The sequence below is a fragment of the Lonchura striata genome, chromosome 2 (genome assembly GCF_046129695.1).
Source record: "Lonchura striata isolate bLonStr1 chromosome 2, bLonStr1.mat, whole genome shotgun sequence".
Classification (NCBI taxonomy): Eukaryota; Metazoa; Chordata; class Aves; order Passeriformes; family Estrildidae; genus Lonchura; species Lonchura striata.
In genome coordinates this window covers 71,601,453-71,629,291 of record NC_134604.1, presented here as the reverse complement: position 1 = coordinate 71,629,291, position 27,839 = coordinate 71,601,453, and the positions used below count along the sequence as shown (strand labels likewise).

At 41.0% G+C, this 27,839-nt stretch overlaps 1 protein-coding gene across 1 annotated transcript in view; it reads right to left on the bottom strand.

The window, feature by feature from the left end:
- Positions 1 to 27,555, bottom strand: part of LATS2 (large tumor suppressor kinase 2) — a 48,719-nt gene extending 21,164 nt beyond the window's left edge. Inside the window, exons 1-2 of the mRNA XM_021539969.2 lie at positions 27,405 to 27,555; positions 22,736 to 23,318 (exon numbers count right to left, since the gene is read on the bottom strand). Coding sequence (XP_021395644.1) covers positions 22,736 to 23,074 — 339 coding nt within the window. The 5' untranslated portion in view covers positions 23,075 to 23,318; positions 27,405 to 27,555. The remainder of the gene's footprint in view (positions 1 to 22,735; positions 23,319 to 27,404) is intronic.
- Between the last annotated feature and the right edge of the window lie 284 nt (positions 27,556 to 27,839).

Sequence of the window (27,839 nt, the reverse complement as noted above, 5' to 3'; positions counted from 1 at the left end):
TGTTATAAGCAGCATTTACAAATTACTGCGCTGGCAGGTTTACATTACAGAGCAGCATGGAGGAGCTTTGCTTACTTCATGCATGAGTGAACGCACATGCACACATGTGCAACTGTATACATAATCCCTTTCCAAAGATCCTATTTTACTTCCCTGAAATCCTCTCACTTTGGTTATAGAAACTGGGAACTTCCCACCCTCGGGATACAGTCTGTGTTTCAGCCTGGGCTCCAGTTGACTTCTGTCTGGCAGCCACTGTAGAGACCTGCAACCTATCACGCAGCGCTTCAGCCACATGCCTAGCATTAACTAGTGTGGCTTAAGAGCTTCTGATCCCACAAGGCAAGGCACAGCACTATTCCTCCACACCTCTAGTATTGAAAAGGTAAGGTAACATCCTACAACAGCTTTTGAACACTGAGGGAAAGGAAACAGAGGACAATAAGTAAACAATTTCAAATATAAGCTCATGAGTTGTCTCAAACCAAGCACCACCATCATCTCCTGTAATGTTCACTGAAAACCCCTTCCAGGATCCTCTTCACATTTTTTAATAACTACAGGTGTGATTGCACTCATCATCCCCTTTTCATTCATTCCCCTTTTCCAAACACTGGCAAACTCTGAGGCTTGCAACTCTAACTCAAAACACAAGAGTTATTTACCTGGTATTCCAAAGCAAATCCTTTCTACACAGCACAGAAGTCCAAGACAGTGGAGAGTACTTCACTAAGCCTCTGGATTTTAATTTGCATTACTAAGTGTTGAATGCCACACCTCCCATCTCCCTGTTTTCTACTTTCTTTATCCAACAGTAAAGCAGTTGACATAAAGAGAACTAAACAATCCTTTCAGCAGCAGCACTGAGCAGCAGAATTTGCCAAAATAGCAGACAATATCAGATGTAACAGCCTTTATAACTGGGAGGAAGGTATGCACAAGGCAAGAATTTTCAAATTCTTGGTTCAAAAACCCAGTCACCATTTGGTTTGACACTTTCCTCTGGATTGGCATGATTTACATCTAGAAAGCAACAATGAATCCAGAAACTCAATTTGAAGACAGAATTCAGCTTGAAAAGACAAGACCATTAACACACACAGAAGTATTTTATTATCACTTCTTCATAAAGCACATTGATGTAATTAGCAGAGCAGGAAAGGTGCTGTGCATGTCACCAATGCAATGAGAAAGTTTTCCCACCCAAGAGAATGGGTAGACTTCAGCCAGACTAATTCCTCCACTTTTGCCCGTCTGATTCAGACTAATGAAACACGCAAATTCAGCCAACAGTGCTGATATGAATACCAATGTAAGTATTAATTTTAAGGATATTAATAACACTGCAGCAAAGAACTTATACAAGTTCCTGGGGAAAAAATCACAGCAAGCTGCCTTCAGGAGTTTATTGATTCCACTAAAATCACACAAAATCTCAACACACATACAACATAGCAAAGAGCCTGCTCAGAAGGCATCTTCAGTGTTGAGGTAGATTTGAGCCCAGCCTCCAAGGAAAGGTGCAACACACAACAGAACAACACTGTTGTTTCCAGAAAGGTGCTCCAGGACACTGCCAGGTGTGTGCCATGAATGGTGTATGAAATCTAGCCATGAATAAGAAATGAACCTCCAGCTCTGCACTCTGGGAGCCCAAATGAGGATCCCTACACTCAAGGTGTGCAATCTTAAAACCAAAAACCCACTAATTCCTGATGCAATGTATCTTAAGTCATTAAATACATTAAGATAACAAATTCCTGCAAGAGCAGCACCTTGCTGTGCAAAAGCCAGCTGTCATTCAAGTCTACTCTTGGAATTGGGCTCTCTCATGGTCTTTCAGGTGGGATATTTTGTGGTACTGAAATTTATACTTACTAGCAACAAGGGTATATTTGCTGCAAGACCAGCAGGCCGTCCATGCCCTTCTCTAACCTTCTTTTCACATCCTGAGCTGTGAGAATGATAGCATGACCCCTTCCTGCTACCACACATATCTCCCCTCTTTTCTTTTTTCTTCTCTTTTCTTTTTGTTTCTTACTCTATCAGGGTAAGTAAATCAAGCTGGATAGAATAGCAGTTCAATGAAGGTTTCATGATGAGCTTATTCCTCTTCATTAGCAGCAAGTGATGTGTTTGCTAATTTTGTTGCTCACACATTAGCAAAAATGCATTTGGCTGGCATTACATTTACATTAATGCTATTCATGTATCAAAGCATTTCTTTTCAGTGGCCACAGACACCAAGATGAGGGCTTCCTATTGCTCTTCCTTCTACTAAAAAGATACATATATATTATGTAGAAAACAGGACTTTCACAGATATTCACAGATTTTACAAATTATTTCTTACATAAATTGGATATTAGGAACTTTTAAACAGGATATTTAGACTTAGCAAGATGAGTTATGGAGTGTGCTGTCCAGGAATAAAACCCCAAAGCATAGAAACTAATTGTGTCAAAGACTGGAAGAGTTTTTTTGTGCTGCCAGAGACAACTATTACCCACAAAGTTACATGGTACTGCAAATTTGCAGTGCATTAGTACTGATTATTGCATTTCTCCATATTCAAATCCACACACTGAATTTTACACCTATTCTTGTTAACAGTGCCTCTATCATTTTTAGTGAGCGCTACCTACTTGAGGCATTACAAATTTTCTTTTACTTCAAAAGATTTTAACATTTAAAGAATGATATTCCCCTACCTGCTTTTTCTTGTAATATTATATAGTGGTTTTTTCGGTTTTAAACCATTAGAACTTTGAAGTGTTGTTTTAAAGCCTCAAAGGCAAGGAAAATTCAAGTGAAGACAGCAAAATTAGCAAAATTAAGTTGCCCATTGATATTCAAGGTCAAGTACTAACAATTTTTCAAACAAGGTTCCAGAGAATTCCTGATATGGCCTTTAGAAGTTTATGAGAGTTTGGCTCCCCTAATTTTGCTTTGGGGAGTACTTTAAAAGAACTTATAAAATCTCCAGGCTATCTGATTGGAATGCATTACCAGTGAACTGTTCTCTCCTTTGAGGATTTGTACCACAATGGGACCCCAACAGACATCAAGCAGTAATGCAGAGTCTAAAACAAAGAATATATCTGAGAAATACAGCTCTGCTGTGAGACAAATGACAGTTACTTTCTCTCTCAGCCTCCCAGTGCAACACAGCACGCCTCACGTGACTGAAGAAACATCTGGGTTTTATCTTGAGATAGGATTCCTAATATTTTTCTGTAGAGACACTTAAACACAGAATGCAAGTGCTGTGCAAGGCAACTTGCCATATTTATTGTTCAGAGTACAAAGAGGCAAAACTTTTATATAAAATACTATTTTAAATAATTTTCTTGGCATTTTGAATTTTATGTGTTAATTGTAATGCTATCTTTCTTTTTTCCCCCCAAATTCTCATTCAAAAATGTAAAAAGGTATTCATTCAGCCTTTAAGATTTTAAAATCAATATGCTCAATCTTGTAATGCAATATACACTGCAGCACTAGGGATCTCATTAGACATTTTCCTGAAGTCTCCATGCAGCTCTTAGTTGCATTAACTACATAAAATAAATACATATAACTACAGCTCCAAAAGTAAGAACTGCTAAACAGCACTGACTGTCATTTAATTATTTTCAAGGCTACAAAAATATCTTCGCACCAAATACTTTATACAACTCAAAATTACCACAACTCTCTGCAGTTGCGAGACAAAACTCTCAAATCTACCAATGCTAGAGGCAAAAAAAGAAAAAGAGAAAGAAAAAAAAAAAAACCCTCAGCCAGATAAAATATCTTAAGGTCTGGCTTTTTACATGTAAAGCAGCCGCAGCAAAATTATTCACATTCTTAGCACATAGCTGACCAGGACAAGATTCCACAGAGAGGTAAACAATTCCCCCAAGAGAGCAGCTGCATCTTCTTCAGACTAGGAGCTACAGGGACTGAGGGGTGCAGAAAAGGGAGAAATGACCATTGAGGTCCCCAAAACTGATGAGAAGCATGAAGAACAGACTACTTCTGCTCTGTGATGCTTCACTCCACTGTTCCTTTACAGTGCTCCATGAGAATACAGAAGTGTAGAAAGAAGTAAACAAATAAATAAATAAATTAAAAAGAAAAAATTCCTTTACTGTGCTCCATGAGAATACAGAAGTGTAGAAAAAAGTAAACAAATAAATAAATTAATTAAAAAGAAAAAATTCCTTTACTGTGCTCCATGAGAATACAGAAGTGTAGAAAAAAGTGTAGAAAAAACAAATAAATAAATGAAAAAGAAATTGAAGCCAGTTAGTAACACACACTTTAATTAGTGTCCTAGAGGAACACTGTATGCAGGAATCCAAGTCCAGTTCAACACAAAAGAGTAGTGGATAAATATTACATAGTGTTGAACAGAACTGAAAGGAACTGAAACAACTAAGTCATCCAGCTTTGCTTTTATTGTGCAATTATTATCAAAAGTATAAAGTATAAAACTATTTCTTTCTAGGTTTTCACATTATCTCTGAAATTGTCCTTTCTAAAATTGTTACTTTTTCCTTAACAGTATCTTTACTCAGTTCACCTCAATGTTACTTCTGATGGCTGCCAGCCAAGTGGCACACTTTAATAGTCAAGACACACAGTCCCGAAGAAGCATCTTTCTGTCTCCACTCCATTTACATGCAAAAACTGTGAGATGTATTTTAGGTTGTTGTAAGAAAATAAATCCTCTGGAAAGATTCTCCTCCATGCCACCCCCTTTCACAGAAACCTGCCATGAGCCATCAATGAAATCAGCACAGCAATGTAGAAAACTACCACATCACTACTTTTAGCATTCATAGCTTGCTATTCACATACCTGTTCCAGCTGCAAGTGTGTTGGCAGAAAACTATTTCTGTCTTGTCCCTGGCTGCCTGTCATTTTTCCCTGTGCCGGAGGTATTGTCTGCTTCCCTCTTGCCTGACCACACTTGCCACCAGAGCCAGCTGGGTTAGCACAGACCTGTGATTCAGCTGTTGAAGCATTTTGCCCCAAGACAGCCAGGGTTAACTTCAGCAGCAGCTCAGCTGGGGCAGTAAGACCTTGGGGAGAGGAGGAGTAAGATAACACAGCAGATGGCCCTCCCTGGAGCACAGCTGGAAGGAGGAGAGCATGTGAGTGCAAGGCTGAGCTTTCTCTCAGCATTTCCTCTGATGGTGGTTGACAGTCAAGGTAGCTGCCACCACTCTCAACTTCTCTCCTACTTTCTGTGCCTTCCCCATGTCATACCCCCTCAATGCTCATGTCCCTCCCATCATCCCCAGAAAGTTATTTTTAACCTGGATCACTTCTCCAATCAGTCGTTTCTCAGCTCCACAAACACTGTCCTGGCACAGCTTACAAGAATGAACTGAGGAGAAAGACGAGGGAAAACAGGCAGCTCTGGCAGAAACAAGAGCTACTCTCCTGGAGCTCCAGCCCACGAGTCTCCTCTACTTCCTTCACACCAGCCTACAAATTTCCCAGGTGAAAGGAATATGCTTGTGCTATCTCAGATCATAAGGTCTTTATTTTTTTTTTTTTCCCCTGGCCTTTGTGCTGCACTAAGAAATACTTTAAGTGCCATATTTTGTATGTTGGTATCATACTAAGTTTAACAAGCTAATCCCTCCCTGACTTGTGTAGTTATCACCTAATATTTCAAGGCAAAACTAGGACATCTTTTAAAAATACATTTGATCATTTAAAAAGATATAGCCAAGGGGAAACAGTCTTACATGACAGGCTATAAGTCAACATGTTAGATGAGAAATTTTAGACCACAGAAGAAGGAAAAAAAATCTCACTGTAACAAGCCAATAAAAACCCTCTAACACTCTAGAATATATTGGACCTATTCCACAACAACTATATTTCTTATGAAAATACAGTATTTGAACTCTAGAGAAGTCTGAACCTGATTAAACTAAAACAAAGGAGAGGGAGGAAAGCAGAGCAGAGGATTCTACTCATCCTTCGTTCACAACTGAAGTCTGAGGAGGGAGTCTGAGAAAGTTCAAACAGATACACTCTCTTGAATAAGTTACTTAGTGTTGACACATTTGCTTAGTAGCTCCCAGTAATGCTGGCAGGGGCTCAGTATTCCTCACCTCTCTCCTTCAAGCCTTTACTCAAACTTCTAGGAGACTCTTATTTTCCAATGCTTTTAACCTATATAATTTGATAGGAGAACTGCCAATTGTTTTTCATGCTTCATTATTACTATTAAGTTCAATACTTGGCCCAGTATAATTTTGATAAATGTTCACTGATGACACAAAGCTGGGAGGAGTGGCCAATACCCCAGAGGTCTGTGCAGCCCTTTAGAAGGTCTTTGACAGGGTGGAGAGATGGGCAGAGAGGAACTGTCTGGAATTCAACAAAGGCAAATGCAGAATTCTGCACCTGGGGAGGAATAACCCCAGGCACCAGCACAGGCTGGGGTGACCTGCTGGAAAGCGGCTCTGTGGAGAAGGACCTGGGGTCCTGGTGGACAACAAGGTATCCATGAACCAGCAGTGTCCTCGTGGCCAAGAAGGCCAGTGGGATCCTGGAATGCATTAGGAAGAGCAGTGCAGGTCAAGGGAGGAGATCCTGCTCCTCTACTCTGCCCTGGTGGGGCACTTCTGGAGTGCTGGGTCCAGTTCTGGGCTCCTTGGTACAAGAAAGACACAGAGCTCCTGGAGGGGGTCCAGCAGGGGGTTACAGAGATGATTATAGTGCCAGAGCATCCCTCCTGAGTAGAGACTGAGGGAGCTGGGCTGTTCGGCCTTGAGAAGAGAAAACAGAGGGGCCTTCAACAGTGTATACAAATGTATAAAGGGAGGGTATCAAGAGGATGGACCCAGGCTCTCCTCAGTGGTGCCAAGCAATAGGACAAGAGACAACAGGCAGAAACTGATGCACAGAAGTTCCACTTGAACATAAGGAGGAACTACTTTACTGTGCAGTGACCAAGCACTGGGACAGACTGCCCAGAGAAGTTGTGGATGGAGCCTCCCTCACTGGAGATATTCAAGGACCATCTGGACACAATTCTGTGCCATGTGCTCTAGGATGGCCCTGTTTGAGCAGGGAAGTTGAACCAGATGACCCACTTGGTCCCATCCAACCTGACCCATTCTGTGGTTCTGTAATTCATATCATCATTATTATTATTGCAACCCATGCTCAGTTGCATGAATACTATTTAAAGACAAAAGTATTTCTTCTAAAATCTTTAAGGGTGCAAAACATTAAGAAACAAAAAGAGACAAGTGATCACTTTCCTTCATTCAGGAAACATATTCTTAAAATTGAGGTCTACAGCAAAACCACACTGAGCAATATTCTTCTTGAGTATTTCAGCAGCAGAATGAAAACCGGACCATGCTTTAATGGGGTAACACCAGCAGTAACAAGTACAACACTACATGGCATGGGAGGGAGGATTCATAAGACGTTCCAGAAACTAAGACCCAACAATGTGCAGTAATGCACAGGTGAATGTCTTGATTTCTGCATGAAGTGAAAAGAATTCAGTTTCTCCACACCTGTTTGACAAAGCTGCCAAAGGTAAGGACAATATGCCTGGTTAGGCAATCAAGTTTCAACTTCCTAAACTTGCCCTAAGAGAACTGGGTGGAGACAGTCCTCCTAGTGATTGCTAATCTGCAAGCATGTTGCCAAGTACTGTTAAATATGTCCTCGCATCAGATCACACTGCAGGTTCATGGGAAGATCTGTGTTTGTATTCTTCAAGCATGCCAAGCACAAAACAAAGCTAAGCCTCCATGGCAATGATACATGGAGATGGTCCCCTGTATTTTGATGATCAGGGTCACTCTACACCAAGAGGTCATCTTGGGGTAGTTTCCACAGCTCCAGAGAAATGGTCTTTCCTCACTTCCACTTACTTGGCTTCCAACTGTGTGCACACTGCCTTGCACAGTGCTGTGAGATGCAGAATCACAGATGCAGTGATTCCTGAACAGCAGTGTTCAAGCAGTGCTTCCAAGGCCAACATCTGATTCCTTTAACAGGCATTGTAGCTGTCTATTCCTCTTCTCCAAGGCATTCATCAGCATTTTAAATTGTTTGCATTATGGTTAATTACTTTTAATCAAGCTCTCCAGTGTCTGCCACCACCTTCAGAGACTAACCAGAGGCCAGTGGCAGGCAGGCTTAGAAGTATGTGCATATATATATATAATATATGTATATATATATACACACATACAAAACTATGTATGAAAACCCGAATTCAGGAATATTTTTCCACAAATGAAATGTGTAGGATTTATGTTTCAGAACATGCAATAGCTGAGGTTGTTGGAACTATCCAAAGTACTGCCTTGCAAAAGAAAACAGTAATACAGCCATAGTAGTTCCATATGTAGCCCATTGCTTGAGTGGCTATAATGATTCTTGTATATAAATTTTAATAGTTGGTTTTCAACTTGCAGCTTTTCTCTGCAAAAGTTTAGAGCTAGGAAACTAGAGTAGATGTACCCTAAACAGTAATAATCTGACAGTCAAAATTTTAAATAGGATCTATGTGCTAAAAGCCAAATGAGCTTTCAGTGAGTATTACAATGCTCCCATCTAAGCAATCTCTACACCGAGTGGCTTTGCAACCTGAAGTGCATGGACTGGGCCATCCCACCAGCTGACTACTCATTTACTCCTGTCTGAACATTAAGCCATTTTTTCAGTACAACTTCAAGGTGTCCTCTTGTAGAACGTTAAATAAGCAGACAGTAAGAACAACAGCGATCTCTATGCAAACAATAAAACCTCTGAACATCATTATCCTTTCATCTTTCCTGCATTGCAGTCTTCTTACATCTCTACCCTAGAAAAATCAGTCCAGCTTGTCACATCTTCTGGGTAGAGACCTCATTTTTTACAACAATATTGCACGAAACAGCTTTACGCCAATGTCAGGATGAAATGGTGGCTTTTTATTTGATTATCACTGCAATGTAAATGTGAAATCCAAAGTGAGTAGTAAAACTCTTGTTAGCCATTTACACTGGTAATACCATCCAAATCATACTGAGGTTTTATCAGTTTCTAACATGCAGCTCATAAACCAAAGATTCTGTTGGCCAGGAAGGGTACAATAATTTTTTTTATAATGTCATTACAAATGCTTAGAAAATTCTGTGAACACTGACAGCATAATTTAGAGAAGAAAGAGGGAAAATACCAGGTGTGATACAAGTTACAGGAATATCTTGGCTGTTTATTATAACTGATTATTCAGTCCATGTAATCTGAAATCCTACTTAATCTGTAATGTGAAAGCTACCAATATTAAAGAGATTTGAGCATCATTTAAGGCCAAAATCTGTGCAAAATCCTAAGTCTAGGACTTAGGTGAAATAGGAGGACTCTTTTATTGCTCCAAATAGGCAGCAAAACTCTGGCCTGATGAAATCACTAGGAATTTTACAGCTGATCCCAGTGAGGGCAGAAATTCAGCTCAAGAATTTTTGTATTCTAACACGGGGGGGCTGGGGATACAATCCCAGTCTACATGCATAGTGGATCTGAAATCCTGAACACACTGCTCTTCCTTCACACTACTTTCACAAAACACTCTCATCCCACTGCATTCTGCACAGCAATGCTCAGACAACAGATGGGTTCTGAGCAGATTGTGCAGGAAAAAAGTTCACTTTTTGTCTTCTGACTCAAGCAACCAAGGTGGACCCCCTGTTGCTGCAGGTGGGGTCTGAGGAAGGAGGACAATGTTACCCAGTAGTAGATAAAATTAAATAGCTTTCCCATCCCCCTGCAGCATTTCCTGCAATGCTCCATACACTAAAAGTCATATAACACTACAAGCTGGATCACAACTCAGTGCATTCCACTGCACTTTGTCACGCTTCCCTGACCGATACTATGCCAAAAATTACTAGCTTTAACAGTTCTCTGGTGAATAAAAGAGCTTTTGCAACTCTGAAACAGAGCTGAGTTTTAAATTCATGTTAAATCTGCTTTTCTGTTCTGAAGGAACATTTTTAACGCTGCCTGTAATTCCCCTTCTGTGCTTTTTTTACTTCTGTAGTGACTCTTGTGAAGCTAAAGGAAAAAATCAAGCTGACTAATTTTAAAAGCCTTAAAGAGATTTCTAAAACATGCCTGAAGGAAGAAAAATATGACCTAGCAAAATACAAAGATGAAAAAGATACACATCACATTCATATAAATCTAAATCATGGCAACAAGATTCACAAGAAGGCTACTATAGACAACAAAATCCAAAGTACAATTGCCAACTGAGCACAATCTTGGAAGAATACAAGACTGCTCCAACAAATTCAGATACTCTTGCAGTATAGAACTATGCCCTAAGAGATTTTCCTTTGTAATCTTTTATGCAAAACTCATGCCTACAATTACCAGAAGAACCTGATTATGAGAAAACTGTAAAACAAGCACAAGCACTTAACAGAGTAAAATGCTTATTATGGCAATGCTTGATTCCTCTCCGTAGCAGAAGAATACCAGCATGATGCACGTGCACCCAAAAAAGGGATCCGGTCTCTGTCCAAGCCAGTTAGCTTTGCTCAGCAGATCAAGAACTGTTGCTGGCTCCAGCCCATTTTTGGAACAGCGGGTTTCACTATCCAACCCCATCTCCAGGCTGACCTGGAAACATGCTGGCTCTGATTTCTCCTTGCATATGGAAATAATAAAGCTATTTTTACATTAAAAGAAAATCCTTTATTTTCTTAAAAATAATAACAACCATTGCAACAAGCACAGAAGCCAGGTGTTTCAAATAGAGGAGGGTGTTACCTGAGAGTACAAAAATCAATTAAATCTCGTGAACAGAGCATGTGGGCAGAATGAGGGGTTAAGCATGACTTTAGACAGCAAGCAAACAAAAAACTGAAAAGAGGGTGGGAGGGAGGAATGCAAGGCAGCCTGGAGCTCTTAAATTCAGTAAACTGAGAAGGTGGGGAAGCACCTCTGCAGTGACACCAGCTAGAGGCAGGAGCAGGCACACACTGGGGGAACTGTGGTGGGAACCCCACACTGCTCTCCCTAGCATGCAGGGAGCAGTTCAGGCTGCTGCTTCTTCCACCCTGCAGAGTGGAAGAACAATGCTTTCCCAACACCCTGAGCATGATCTCTTCAAGCTAGATACACCAGGTAAAACAACCAGTTTCCTATTAATGGTTGAGTTCAGCACTACCACCTTTGAGACCCAACTGCCCTTCCCACTCAGGTAAATGCCAAATATCAGCCTCTCTGCTCACACACTCAGTTCCTGCTTTTTAGCAGGAGCTTCATCCTTGTTACACTTCCCATTGGCCATCATCATTGTCAGAGATCACTCTCCTGTCAGAGTTTAAACCCCAACAGTGATACTTCCTCTATCTATTAGCTGCCCTAATTTGTGAATCAAAAAGAAAAGAAAAAAAAAGCCTCTTCTCAGACTTGGGCTACAAAGCTACTATGTGAATGAGGCAAAACAAACTAGCTCTCTGTTTAGTGGCTGAAATTTCCCCAAATTCATGGGCTCAATAGTTTGTTTTCAAGGAGGGCTCCACTAGTTTGACTCAGAGCTTTTTCTAAAGCTAGGGAATGGTCCTGCTTCCCTAAGTCAATAGGAGAGAGGAAGAGAAGGAAGTTACATGCATGGCAGAAACTAAGACAACTGGCCTGCCCCAGCTTGATGTAGATGCTGTGCTGATGCTGTGGCTGTTGCTGTTTGGCCTGTGTAGGGCAGGGTGAAGACTGAGTTTATACTCCACTACACAGTGGCAAACTTGGGAGCACAAACCCTCCTTCTCAAAGCAAGAAATGATTCTTCACAAAAACCAAAAAAATCCTGCTAAGCATGTAGCACTGGTATTTGCTCAAAATAGTGCTCCTGGAGGTGGTGAACACATAGCAGGACATTCTGACCTTCCCAGGAATCTGGGAGAAGGCAGCTCTGCCTCCAAAGCAGAGCTGTGTCCCACACTCTCCCCATCCTGAGCAGTGGTGTTCCAGGTTTTGGGGGGCAACAGATTCTCCCTGGCAGGAAATCTGAATGCCCATTTCTGCCTGAGTGAGGAGCAACAGCAAGTTCTCAACCTCCACCAGTTTCTAACACTTAAAAATCACAGAGAAGTTCCTGGAAAAATCTGTTGCTACTGATTTTACAGCACGAAAGTAATACTGAAAAAATACTTTTTCAAGTTACTTTCATGTGGTTAAGAGCCCTGAAGGTTCTCTTCTCAGCAAACAGAGATGAGGGGCAGGGGGAGGCACACCAACGCAAATGAAAATTCTTGTGGTTTGCTTTCGAATTTGCTGGCACTTCCCAGTGAGGTCCTCTTGTAGTATGGGGAGCTGGCTCATCACATGTCCTAGCTGACACTGATGACTTTTGCCCACTTGTAGATTCCTAGCCTCTAGGTCTTCAATTTGCACTGCTGAACACTGCACCAGTAACTTCTCTCCACTACTTCCATGACCACAACACCACACATTTCACAGGCTCGTCATTAAACACCTTTCAGAAAGCACTCAATGGACATAGTGCTTGCATTAAAGAACATAATAAAAAATAGGATGGCCAACATGCAAGAAATTATCACAGGAAGAAGATGGAAGTGATTTGCCAGCATAGCAACTGCTGAAGCACCTGGAAGAAAAATAAAAATTCCACCCTGCTCCAGCACACAGCCAGTAGGTTGTTACCATGTCTGGGCAACACAGACCACATGGGCAATCAGGGGATCATCTGAAATACAGGGATCATCTGAAATAGAATCAAACTGTGCTGGACAACCAGAAAAAACAGGCTCCACCAAGGTGTAATGCATATCATTTGGAGCACTCACTTGGAGACAGGACAAACACAGCCCAGTATGGAGTGAATTTATCTTGATTCAAAGGTCTCTGTCTTTTGACCACAACTTTTTATATTTTTAATTGGTACAATCAGATTTTTTTTGTAAACAAGGATACCCTACACAAATAAGTATTTCAATTACATTGATTGAATTGGATTTTATGCACCTTTATCAGGCTGACATCTGGCAGGATGGTGGAATGAATACAGCAACTGTGGCAATGCTGGAAGAAAAGCATGAATGGGACAGGTGGCTGGTTTAAGCACAGTCTATGAAGCCCTGATTCTGAATAGAAGAAAAGATACAGAAATGAACGCATACAGGGTGTGCTGGCAAAGTTACATTACAGTTGCATCTATAGTTCTTTAACATGTCACACCAAATTTTTTTATATGAAAGGCTGAAGTCTATAAGGGAGTTATTCCTTAGTAGTTTGCAACTATAAAAAAAAAATCAACTAATTTAGGGTATTCAGAGGCACATTGAGAAAGGCCTGTAGGAGGTGTTGAATATTAGTCATTCAAACCAATGGAGCAGAAAAAGCAATGCAATAGGACAACAGGGAAATAAAGGAAGGTATAGACCTGAAGAATCTGGAAGATAAGATACAGTGGGAAAACAAAATAAAACAAACAGGGAGGGAATGAAGCTGCAGATCAGCAACAGTGATCGCTAAGCCACAGCTGACATTTCCTTTTGTTTTGAACAATCCCCATCCAAGAGATTCAAATAGTGGATAAAATCCAAACGTAGCCATATAAAGACTTTTACAGGAGTAATTTTACACTCCTAGATCTTCTTCTAAAGTCAGTCTCTTAAAAGGGCAGAAACTTAACCATATTATCACCCAGTAGCAGCAGCCTTCTTTCTAGCATTTTATGCGTGTGAGGTGCAAGACCCTGCATCTTTGCATGCTTTGGATTAAATGAGTAATTTACAAAACTTGCGTTAGAATAATCAAGGATATAGAGAAGAAGGATAACGAAGGGTATAGAGAACAGTTGCAAAATGCTTGGCCATTCAAGCAGTATACATTTAAATCCCACCATTTTCCCAATTCCCATTGTATTTGTATTTCTCTAAGTGCATACATGACTGTGTGTGTCACAGTAAGTTTCACACATGGACACATACACTGATAACAATTAAAGACAAAGCAGCAGCACAGGACAGAGTTCTTTTCACAAAATGCCCTTGCCATAGCCATTACCTGATTCACAAAGTTACAGGTACCCAGTGTTCTCTGACTTCAGCCTTCTGAAAATTAACTGACCTAGAAATAATTTTTTAAAAGTATTTTCATATCCTCTCTTGTTCTTTTCATCCTTCACCTCCCTAAGGAAATATTTCTAATTACCTGGATTCACTCAAAATGAAGAGCACAAATTTCTCATCAGGAAAAATCCATCTCTTACACTGCAGGGAAGCAGAATATAGCGTCAAACATTAGAATGTTGTTTCCTTAGACTGAAAAAGAAATCCTCAGTACATTACTGTGGATTAAGTTCTTCACAAACAGCTGGCACAGTGCAGACACTGCAGTCATCCCAATACATATATGCACACATGCATTGCTTGTATGAAACCAAATTTCTATGTGTCAATTTGTAATCCAGAAGTTTCTTGTGAACTGCCAGTGACTGCCCAGATGGCAGGAGAACTCCATTAGAAACAAATCAGTTTTGCTGTGCTGCAATTATAATGGGAGACACCATCAAGATCAGAGCTCACAGAACCACTTCAACAGAAGCTGCCCAATAACATAAAGCCAATATTATTTCTATCAGCAACAGTATTTTGGGTGATGTGCAGCAAATCAGCATGATGATGAGCAAGAGTTTGACCAGCTGACTTTCACCAGGCTTTTATTAAAGCATCTTGTGGAGATGGGAAACTGGGATCCCTCTCAAGCCTGGACAATATGAGACTGCTACTGCTAGGATAAGACCACAATGCCACAGCAACTTCAGCCTCTAATTTGGTAATCAGAGGCCTTGTTAATTTTTTTTTCCAAAAATCTAGGGAATTATAAAAACTTAGAAGTAAGGGCCAACATTTCTCACTCTAAGCCTTAGCTCCAAGCAACATAAAAACGTCAGATCTGATCTACACTTACAATTAGGTTATGAACATAAGCAGGAGTGAAAGAAGTTAGATGTATTTCACATGCTATACACCTAACCTGCAGAAGTTTAAAGCCCAAGTTAACACAAATATTTGTAGCTTTAAGCAAACTATGATCATATGTCTGTCCCTGCTTGATTTTACTGGTGCAAATTGCATTTGTTCCAGCAGTACTTGATTGTGGAACATCTACTCTATAGCTAGAGTAGCTATAGCCACAGGCAGCTTATAATCCACTCAGAATGCAAGGAAAACCTTGGTCTAACCATCTGTTTCTTAAGAGTGATTCAAGGCAATGGTGGGAAATTAATGGACATACTCACTACATGAGAAAAATAGCAGCTGATACCACCACAAGATTTGAATGTCTCTTTCACATCTCCTCTCACCTACTTCAGACAGCACTGCATACAAGCATTTGCAAGTCAGAGACAGGCAGCACCCAAGAAAAGATTGCAAGTACTGGAGCCTGATTTATGGAAGATTAGGGGGACATATGGACAACACACATGGTACATGGACATTCTATAGGAGGTGATACCACAAGCAGCTGCTGAGCAGAATTTGAATGCTGAGCCCATGGGAGCACCAACAAGCTGTGGTCTGCTCGAGATGGGGGTACAGCAAGAAAAAACTGAGTTAAAACAAATGTAATTGTATGTTATTTTATGTATATTTGCCTATGCTTTAGAAAAAGAAAATCAATTTTTAAAAAAAAATCACTCCACAGAAGTATGACACATACCTGCGTATCACATGAGTAGCAAGGAATTTTTATTTTCATTGTACTGATATTTAATTAGCAGCTTTAACATAAGCTTTTAATTAATTTAGTAACTACTAAAAAACATTCCTAGGTTGAATTGAGTTCTAAATGCACACCTTGACCTACCCTAAAAACTGTAGCATACAAAAGTCTTGTATCAAGTCCTTCCACTGAAATCTCTCTAAGTTTACAAGTGTCATTCAATTATTTTAAGAAAGAAGAGAACCCCCACAGACAAGCAAAAAACACCCCACATCCCCCTTCCAATGCAGAGATGCTATTTTTCAGTCTCAGAATAAAATATAAAACCACACTGATCCCTCCCAGATACTGAAGCTAAAAGAACAGCAGAGATTTAGGCTGAGAACAACCTAAAAAATGCAAAAGGAACTGCTACACCCTACTACCATTGTGATATCAGCTTCCTGTTAGAATAATAATGGCAATCTTCACTTTTGGTCACGAGGGCTTTTTATTCAGAGACTGAAGTAAACGCTTATGCAGATTTTTCAGTGACTGTGAAGAAGTAATTTCCTTTCTCACAAAAAAAAAAAAAAAAATCCAAAGGTCAAAATTCTGCTGGCAATTAGATTTTAATAAGTACAATTTAAGTATGCAGTGCAAGTTAATCCTGTACCCTGTTATAGCAATATACAATTTTATATTTTTATATTAACTCCCAAGCTTCTACAATGTTTATCTGATATGAGGAATAGGAACGTTTAAGATAACTCAAGATTCACACTTATCTACAGTTGAAGTCTAGCATCTGATTCCTGTGCTATCATTTCAAAGACAAGATGTAATTTATTCTATAGTTCAATACAGAAGAAAAAAAAACTAACAGGAATTAAGGGCAGAGTTGAAAATATTCTTGTTCAGTGCAATATTACTGCCCAGCTGCCAAATCTTGTCATGTGAAGGAGAATACATGATCATTTACAACTGGTAATAAATATTTCCACCACCACAAAACTCAAGGGAAAATACTTTTCTTCCTTCTCCAAGAGAAGCGTATTCCAAGCCATGCTTACACAGAACAATACCAAGAGCACCTTCTCAAATACATTGTGGGAGTTGTGTCATGACACAGACGATCTAAGTATGCTCATTAAGCCAGTACCATCAAGAAGTGGCAGAAACAGAGGAAGACTGGAGACAAGACAAAGGGCTTAGGAGAGAAAGGTGTCAGAAGCTATCAGCTGAAAAGCAATCTCCACCTCTTGCTTTCAGCCCCTGGAAAGCTATGACTCATTTTTTTTCTGAAGAACTGAAATTACTTAAGTTGCTAACCTCAGGCATATTAGTGGGAAAACACATTCCGTTACATGCTTTGATGGAAGAACACTGTATTATACTGGAAATCTCTCAGAAAGACTGAAACCAAAAAGGGAGGTTAGAAAGAAAAAAGTGTTGGAAAAGGGTATGAAACAAGTCCTCAATACATCTATTAAAGAGAAGGCAGAGTGAACAATTTACCTTCAAATGATGGATGCAAATGAAACACCCAAGAGACTGTTGGCCTGAATTATCAGATCTATTTCAGTTGCTAAAATAAAACCTTTCCCCTGCATTCAGCAGTGAGTGCCCTCATTTGAACATCCCTTTTCTCCTCCCTGTAACCCAAAATAATTCTACAAGCAGCACAGCTTGTTATGACTTGCACCACATTAGCTCAACTGGTCAGAGCATGGTGCTAACAACACCAAAGGCACAGGTTAGATCCCTATATGGGCTATTCACCTAGGGGCTGGACTTGATAACCCTTGCCGATTCCTTTCAATTCAAAATATTCTGTGATCCTCACCTTTAAAGTATGTCCCATGGAATAACCCAGGCAATCTTATAACAGCTCGTTCTTCAGTCATTTTTCATTAACCAAAATATCTGGACTTAAAACATCCGGAACATGACTAAGATGTTCATCCTGGAGGTTTTGGTAAATAGCTGGGCAGGCATAACTCCTAACACAGGTAAAGTTTACTCAAGCAAACACAAAATTTTGTTACAGGACAGGCCAATGTTATGAGATTAATTCTCTTATTTGCTATTGCAATTTTTGTGTCCTTCACCTTGGAAGGTAAGCGGTCTCTTTAAACTTGTCCTCTTAACAAATACATCACTACAGACATTTTACTGCAGCAAAGCTTCAGCAAGTCTGTTATCAAAACAAAACTCTACACTGTATCTGCTTCCTGTCACCACTCCAACATTATGATGAAAAGTCCTACTGCTCAGTAACACACTCCTTGATGGCACATGGATCATAGGTGTACAAGCATGACCTATACAGAACAGGAAGAACAGAACACTAGTTCTACATGCTAAATGCAAAAAAAGGACTTTTTGCTCAAGCTCTATTTTGCAGAACAGAATTTCCCTCACTTAAAGAACTGCAAATATTTGTTCAAATTGAGAGAAATACTTTATTCCCCATTCTCAAAACCTGAAACCAATCAGCATTGCTGAACCAGGGTAGAAACTTTGCCAAATGGGTTCAATAAAAAGAATGTAAGCCATGATGAAGAGACTGAAAGAATCCTGGAATGCAATGAGGAATTAAAAAAAAAACAAAAAACAAAAAAACCAACCAAAACCCCCACCCCACTTCTACAAATTGAATGTCATTAATTCAATAGCATCGATGACAAGGTAGTCACCTTGATACTCTTATACACATTATTACACCATTCCACAGGCACCATTCAATTTCCTTGAAAGGCACTACAATTAGTAACCAATGGACAGATCTTCCCCTTCAAAATATCCTGATATTGGCACAGGGGGTACATGTTTTACTCCAGATATTCATAAAAGCCTCTGGAGAAAATGAAGCATAAGAACTTCCCCACTTCACATATTCATAGTTGTACAGCCGATAGTATGTTACTGGCAGTATGTAGCCTGTAAAAAATCCTAAAACGTGATTTTTTCTTAAAAATAACTGCCCAGACAAACCATGTCTAGAAATCTTACCCAGAAAAGGCACCCTTTACTCAAAGGAAAGTTTGCTTGAGGGAAAGAAAAAAAAAAAAAAAAACAACAAAAGTGACAAGTGTGTAACATTCCACAGTTCATCTAGAACTGCTGCAGCCCACTCTAGATTACAATGTCAGTGGCTGTTTATGCTCTAAGGAAGTACAGTAAGTACAGTACAGCCCATTCAGGTTGTTGGAATGCCACTGATCATACACTCAATTGCATCTATTCATTAGAAACACTCAGTCCACAACAGCAGCTCCTTTTACCACCACACCCCAAACGCCACCCAGTTGCCCCAGGTGATTCCAGTGGTTTACCAGCCCACAGGGACAGATGCCCCACACTCTTGTCCCCCTACAGTGACTGCAAGTTATACTTCCAAGCCCAAGGACTTTTATTTACTAAAGAATGGCATATTAGGTGTGCTCTTGGCTTCAAGCTTTTACAAAGAAAAAGCTTTGGTCTTTTGCAGTCATGCTCTATGAGTTTCAAAACTATTCAGGCTGCACTAATTATTTTTGATTGAAACTCACTAAATAATTACTGTTGAAAAGATGACTTAAGCAAACAACAGACAAGTTGCACCATCCATTTCAGAAAAATAATGACTAGTTATGTGTGTTGTTTTGTTTTTATCTCTTAAAAACAAGAAAATATATAATCGTGGATTCTTTCAGGTGAACAGTGAAGTCTCCATTAAGTTTAGGGGATCAGATTTCACTATAAAACCAAAAACTACACAATGGCTGAAAAATAAATCTTTCTGGAAGAAAATAGGTAATTTAAAAGAATACTGGCAACTTCCTAACCAATTAAAAAAAAAAAAAATCTGTTTTCATATGTAACACCTATCATGACTGAAAGACATGAGAATTTGATATTTACTTAATGAATTACAATGCATCTAATATACTTATTAAGTCTACCAATTGGTTTATAACAAACCTCCTGGCTGTGTGGGATTTCATAGAGCAAGAGTAAAGTAATAAAATGTTATGTTTCCTTTTTATTTAATAAAGCCAAATTCAACTTCATCTTGAAACTTAAGAGTCACTTTAGGTAGAACAGGAAGCTATAAACCCCAATAAGCAACATCTCTTTTAGGATCAAAATGGTTGCTAAAATCTATCTATGCTACAGATATGTGGAGCTAGTTAGAGTAATTAAAGTATCCCTTTCCTAACCTCTAAAATTATTTTCCTTTTCAGTTGTCACTACTTTCCTTCACCCTTGCAAAAAAGCCCTTATTGTGGCTTAATAGACGGACTGAAGAAGAATCCTAATACTTGCATGGTGTCCACTGCAACATTTTCCACAAGATGATGCTTTTCAGTGTTCCATCCAGGACACCAAAAAGCATCAGCTCAAATCCAGCTGGAAAATGGAGTTCCCATAAAATAAAACTTTCAGTGTTATAGCCCTCTACTACTGCTTCACAGTTTCCTAGAATGCTCATGAATAAAGCTTCATATGACAAACTGCCAGAAGCTTCAGGATACTTGCAGCACCTGAAGAGCTGATTTGTGTACCATGAAGCAGGATCAGGAGAGGTAAGATTTTGTATTCTGCAGGCTTGCTCTAGTGGAAGGCTGAAGCAGAACATTAGCTGTTCATGGACTGAAGTCCTTAACCTCAAAACAGCTTCTCATAGCTTTGAAAGGGGAAGGTTGGGTGTAGGCTTCAATGCCCATTTAGCAACCTCACACAAGCAGTGGGTTCAGAGGTAAATAAAAACATTCCCAAAGAAGCTGAAGCTGCCTTCACTTCTCTGTTAAATCGGAGATCTTTTACTGCCCACAGGACTACAGAAGATGTCCACATGGTAGGAATTTAAAGGCTTTGATTCACAAGCAGGGAAAGGATAGCTTGGGATCACCGATTTAAAACACATCATGATATGAAACAGTTCAACATCTGATTCAAATCAGCTCAGGCACCAGAGGGAAAAGAAGAACCCAGAGGTAGCAATCAGGTCTGTCACCCTACACTATGCCATCTCCAAGGTCAGGTACCATCCACATCGTCTCAAGAAGCTCCACTCATTCACAACCCCCCAGGACAGTGAATCTTTATGTGGTTTGGACTCACCCTAGGAAGCTCAGCACTTTTATTCACAGCATTCCAGTCTTGAAACCTCTATTTGGACTCTAGTCAAATGTGACCCTGGTTAAGCCTAGACCTCAGTGCCAAACACGCTTAAAAAATAGGCCTAATAATGCAATTGCCAGGCAACAAGTCACAGCTAGGGAGAAACAACAAATGGGAGGATGGAAGCATCATGGCCAATGAGGAGGGGCAGAGAAAGCCCAACCAAAAATGTGAGCAAAATTTAAGAAGCAAAAATCTCCACATCAGAGTCAGAACTAGATTCAATGCTCTAAAAGCAGCAATACCACTGTATGAACATTGAAGTCAAAATAGCTGAATATATAAAAAAATTTACACATATATTTCATTACATTGCTTTGAATACCAAGACATTTTAACAGGTGTTCAGGTATTTCTGTTTTATACATTGGCTTAACATTACAGTGCTGTAGTGTGCTCAAAGTAGTTTCCAAGATTTCAGTCCAACAAGCCAAGTTCTATGTGTGAATGATTTGTCCCTGTAACCTACAAAATTTGCATTTCCAATCCAGAATCCAGCTGTGCTCATTTAACCTTGGCTCTTATGCACAGGGAGTGTTCCCATCCTAAACAACTAGGGAAATTTAGAGGCTAGAGTTCTAAAAAATACTGTTTTCATGGTGTACAAGAGATCAGAGAAAATCCTTATTTCCTCCAGTTAAATAATTCAGTACAGCATCTTGGTTCACTGGACTAGGAAGTGTTTAGTTGTTCTGCAGCACTTCTTATTAGATATGCAATCTACTCTAGCTCTGATTATCTTTGTGTAGCATAAACTCTTTGGCATAGAAACAGCACTAATTAATATTTATATAGCTCCAGGGAAATGCATACTGTTATACTGTTTATAATAATGCTTGATGTTAGTTTTGTTATACAGAATCAGAATATAGTCTAGGAGAGTAAAAAGACTCACATTCTGCAACGAATGAATGGCTAAGTTTTCAAATCAAGGAGATACCACTGAAAGCACTTTGGTTTTAAATCTCTCCAAATTGTATCAAGGACTATAAATGGAAATGTTTCAGCTTGTCAACAACTGCTATTCAATCACATGGGAAAAAAAGTGCTCCTACAACACTTTGAACATAAATCAGCATTTTTTCTCTAAAAAGCAAAATTGTGAACTACTACTGGACAGAGGTCAAAGTTGACACCAACACTGGAAGCACAAGCAAGATGAATGCAGCTCAACACAAAAAGACTGCACCACGTGAAAAGTCTTTGAATTAAGAATATATTCCAGCACCAATCCTAGGATGACATAAATAAAAAGCATCTCTACATCAAGTCTCTCATCTGAGCAGTGCTACCACCTCTTAACAGAAGCAGAGAAAGCGAAGAAGAAAAGGTGTGGACAGAATCACTGCAGTCAGCTGAACATCCATCCAAGCCCTCCTTCTGGCCAACAGCAAGTGAGATTCTTCAAATACCAGATATTGTGTCTATCATTTCTTACAGTTTTTTCTGACAGTGAGCTGGGCTTAGATATGCTAGACAAAATTCCACCCTACTACTCACAACTAAGACTTGTTACTAAGTATTGCAGGGAAAATGAAGAAACAAAAAAGAAAAAAGAAGAAAAGAAAGCTAAAAAAAAAAAGAGACAAGCTACCCTGTTCAGTCTCATATATCAACTGGGGAAAACATAGAAGTATCATAGAAGAATCCTAGAGGTGACCATGACTGTCTTTAACATAAATGAACCCAACACTAGTCACATCTGTCCCCAGTAAGTTCATCTATTCTGCTGCTCATACAGCAATATGACTGCCAGAAGAATCAGTGCATTTCCATGATTTTGACAGCCACCATCAAAATCCTTTCTTCAGCCCAGAGTATAAACTTGTTTTGACAACAGTCCCAATTCCCACTCCCAACTCATACGTACCTGATCACAACCCGCATTCACCAGTTCCTGGAGCATCTGCCTGTTGACTTCCACAGCTGCTGTGGTGCTTGACTCATTAGCAAAGGGTAGCAGAGAATATCTGATTTCCCGCAGAGCTTTCTGATATGGTCCAAACTTGGGAGTTTGTCTCATCTGCTGCTGCCTTGCAGCATCCTTCCCTATTAAAATCTTAGGGTCCAGAGAAGTTTCACTGCCTGCTCCAATCGGCAGTCCCTGACCTGAAGATTTGGATGGCTGCTTTAAACCTTCTCGAATCTCTTGCAACCTTTGTCTGCTGTTTCCAGAATACGTCGTAGCAGGAAAAGTCTTTGGCCTCATTGTTAATCCAGTTTTCTCTGAGCATAAATACAACTTTACTCTTTGTTTCTTTTAAATTATTTCAAAAAAATATTGATGGTCACTTGATGGTATCAATTTCTTGTAAACATAATCCTTGAAAGCGAAGAAGAAAAGACAAAATTCTCAAGAGATTTCTGCCAACGTTTCACTTCAGCTCACAATCTTCACATTTCCTACGGAAAATGAAAATCTGCGGAATCATCGTTTTGCAGACTGACAGTGACTGAAACAAAAGAAAATAGAAAGTATGTTCAATTAAGTAGATATTGTAAATGCCTCTGAAGGGACAGCATGACAATTAATCAAGTGAAAATGAATCAGTTTAACCTCTTAAGCTGTCACAGTTGGATATCCTTTAATGATTTTCACTTTATCAGCAGGATTCTAGAATGTTCTCTCAATATAACCAATAAATAACTCATTTTTCTTGTGAGTTTCATCTTAAAAAAAAAAAAAAAAATCCTAAAAATCAAGGTTTAAAAAAAACTAGTTTAAAACTTTTACAATACTAATTGCATAACTGAATTTTGGACAAGCCTATCCTATTTCATAAATAGGGAAGAGTACACTCATGAAATGTTTTTCCCCTACTTAAGATTTTGTTTGTTTTACACTAGCTGAGCACAGTTTCAGAAGTTTATGAAAGAGATTTATAATGGAAATATTGATGACTCTAACCATAGCAACTTCTAATATTTCAATAACAAAGTGAATAACAGAAAGACAAGATATTTTGCCTTTCCACATGATTAACTTAGCAAAGTCCAAAGGTAACAGTTCTCACCAGAACTGGAAGGAAGAGAGGAGGCAAAAAAAGAAGAGAGGAAAGGGTAAATGATATTTCATTAGCTGTGCCTTATAGGGAAGGAAGGGAAAAGACAGGTAAACGGAGCTACACAGTAAGAGCAGAAGATGAAGAACCAGATCATACAGCATCCCAACACAGAAAAAGAAGACTTTGAGACAGCTTTATGTTCTCTGCTGCATGTCAGCTCTTCTGAACACCTATGCAGCACAGCTGAGCTACTATACAACTTGTGATCTCCATGCAGCAGAGGTTACAAGAATCCTACCTTAACTAAAACTTTATGCATTGCCATAACACAACTATGAAATAATGGTGTGTTTGGAACAGGATCAAAAGACAGCCTGATCAGAAATGCAACCTCGCTATTGATGCTGGTTATGCGAGTTGGCTTCTTCTGCTGCCATTTGCACTTGCAAAGTGACTTCTGAATGGTGCTCCAGCCACCTTGCTGGTAAGGGAAGAATTCCATTCAGTTGTTTCCAAATTGCAAATACAGAGGATGGTAACACACTGTATGTTTCTCACCAGCACTCAGAAGTCAATTCGATTTTTTTTTTAAAGGTGCTTCACTTTTGATCACAGGACGTTTATCACTGGAAAGGGTTTCTCTGGGAAGTACTGCTCGTTATTTTCCCATGCTCATACTACAAACTCTTTTTGTTGTGATAGCTGTAGCACTTCCCAAAAAAACAACCATTTCCATGCATTTATCATCATTTCTCACCACCAAGCAAACAGCTTACTGCTGTGAAGCCCAACAGAATCGGGACACATTCACTTCTGAAGCCCACAACCACCCCATCAGGACAGAGTCTACATCAGGCTTTCCTCTACCAAGGTCTGAAATGCAACAGTGCAGTCAGACCCCAGACTCTTCTATGACAGTTCACCAGTCTGAAATGCAGGAGCACAGATTAATCGCTTGATATTAACCCAAGTCAACATTTTTTGTTAGGATTTAAATGCTCCATTAACTAAAAACCACCTATAATGTGTTTGAGGACTTGAGCTCCTCCATTCAGTGCTCTGCATTAATATACTGCAACGCCAACTCACAGAGAAGTGACAGCAACATTTGCCAATTGTTTTAAGGGAAGTGCTAAAGCTGTTCATCCAAATTTTAATGCTTCCACAAACCAGCTATTGGTCAGTAACAGATCAAGCTTTCATTGTCCCAAGCAAAACAAAAGCAACTGCAGGATCTCAAAAAAAGTTTTTTATTTCTACTTGGACAGAATATAGCAAAAGATAATACACAGGCTTGCTAAAAAATAAAATACAATAGTATTGCAGCCTTCTGTGGATTACATCATAACTAGCTAGTGCTTAGTAGATACAAAGCAATTAACTGGTCGATAATTTTCTTTCTTTTCCTGACAGCAGAAGGCACCATATGGCTTGGTTTAGGCATCTAGGTTGTTCTTCCTTTTCAGTCCCTGTGCCAATCCTCAGGCCTGGGACGCACTGGGAAAGCTTGCAAGGCCCCCACCTTTTTGCAGCAAAAGACTGCTTTCCCACTTACACACATGCTTCACATAAAGAACTTCTGTGACCTTTAGCCTCAGCTCGAGTCTAATAATGCTGGGTCAAGCCAGCTGGCAACTTCCTTAGCTTTACATTTACAATACTGCTTAAACCAGAAAGAAATGTTGCTCGCTTAGACAGTATGGATGAGAGCAGCAACAGCAGCATTGGAGCTAACTGCAAACCTGTTTCATATTTTGCAGAGTTTTTTTTTTTTTTTCTTAACTAAAAATGTAAGATAAGTAAAACAAAAAAAAGAACTAAATATTACAGATGATTTACAAGGAAAGACAAGCTGCTGGCTTTTTTATATCTTCCTGTGATCTGCATTTTTCAGAAAAAATCATTAAATGGTTGTATGCTTTAAAAGATATGTAGTGTGTCTCATTCTGTCTAAGCATTTTTAACTGTACATCTGGATTTGGATAATTTCAAATCCTTCTAATCTGCACCCTGCCTGCAGCATAGATATAACAACAGCCTTCCTGCCAGCAGAAGAAATTATTTTTGAGCTGTTAGCCATTCTGACTAAACAATCCTAAGGTCTTTTCCAAAATGTTACATGTTCTGTACTAGTTAGAAACTTGTCCATTATCCTGAAGGATAATGGACACTTCAAGCAGGTGCAGCATTACTTTAATTACATCAAGTTAAACAATTACGGAGTAACTAATTGTTTCATTTGAGAAACACCAATAGCTGCTCTGTCAGCAACTAAACAACCGATCAATGACACACTGAAATTATACGTTTATGTCTGTTTTCCCAGCAGCACTATCTATTCACTCTCCTGTTTCTTCATTCACCAACAGGCTGCATGTGCTAGCGGCTCACTGGAGCTGGGACACAGGCAAGAAACTAAAGCTTACCCAAGCTGGTGAGCTGTTTCCCTGTAACTGTGCAGGCATGGAGTGGGCTGAACTTGAAATCACTGCAGTATAGGAAGGAGTAAAGTTTTAAGAAACTGCTACAACTTCCTTCTATCTCTCAATTTACAGCGATTGCTTTGGGGGCTTTTTTAGAACACCAATTCAAGAAAGCAGGGACTGTTCACTTTGTGTTGAAGGTCTACAATGGGGGGGGAAAGCGTTTCAGGAATTTCATTATTATACAAACCGTGGTCCTCTTTATAAGTGGGCACATTGTGGAAACGGAGAAAAGTGAGAAGGGGATTTTCCCTAAAACGATTCTGCCTTTCCTGCCAACAGAACTGTCCAAAACTGACTCTGCCCGTGTCCCACTGCCAGCCACAAGCACCGGCCCAGCTCAGGGCTGTGGGAAGCAGCTCACCTTCCCCCTCCACAGCAGCCCGGCAGTGACTGACCGCAAAGTCCGGACACTCCAAACGAGCCCTTTTTGCGTCATTTGCGCGAGTGCCTCTCCCGGGGAAAGGGGTATTTCAACACGCACGCCGCTCACGGAGCGGCGGAGAGGGTGGCGAGCTGCTGGCTTTCGGCAGTGACCTTCAGCCGGCCGGGAACAGCGGGTGCCCCCGCGGGCTCTGCGTGCCCCGGCCAGCTCCCCGCGGCCCTCGCTCCCTGCCACACCGGCCCCGCAGGGTCTGCCCCGCCGGGTCGCCTCGCACCTCCTGCCGCCGGCAGCCCCTTCTCCCCCCACTCCTCTCGTGGGCAGAAAGCTCCCAAAATAAACTCCGGCCATTTACTAGAGCTCCGGCCAGCTGGGGCAGAGGCCTCGGACAGGCGGACCCCCAGCCCGCTCCGCCGGAGCTGCGCCGCGCTGTCACACAAGTGTCCGGAAAATGTCGGAGGGCGCGGGCAGGGCGCCCGGACTGCCCCCGCCAGGGGACTCACACGCGGGACGCTCGCTCCCGCTTCCAGGACCGACCCAGCTCCGCTCGCCCGCACCCCCCGCTTCCCCACAGGAATCTCCCTTCCGCGCGGAGCAGTTTTGGGGGGTGGGGAGCGCTCCGCCCGGAGCTGAGGGGGAGCCCGCGCCCCCCGCAGTCTCTCCGCTCACCTCCCGGGGCGCCCGGCGCCGCCGCTCGCCCTCCGCGGTCGGCTCGGCGCGGCTCAGCAGCGGCGGCGGCGCGGGCCGCTCTCCATCCTCCCCCTTGGCCGTCCCGGGCGCCGAGTGCGGGGCGCAGTCGGGACATTCGCTACATTGTTGGCATTCCATTCGCGCCACGTGACCCGCGGCGCCCGCGTCATTCCACTCCCCTCCCGGCGCATTCCAGCGGGGGGAGGGGCTTCCAGGGCGGGAAGGGCCGGGAAGGGCCGGGAAGGGCCGGGAAGGGCCGGGAAGGGCCGGGAAGGGCCGGCGCCCTCGGGACCGGAGCGGCGCGGGCCGCCCGCGCTCCGCCCGCCGGCCCCTCGGAGCGCCCGGCCGCAGGGGCACGGGCAGGAGCAAGGGACGCTTTTCCCCCTCACAAAACCCACTCCGCGTCACAGCAGC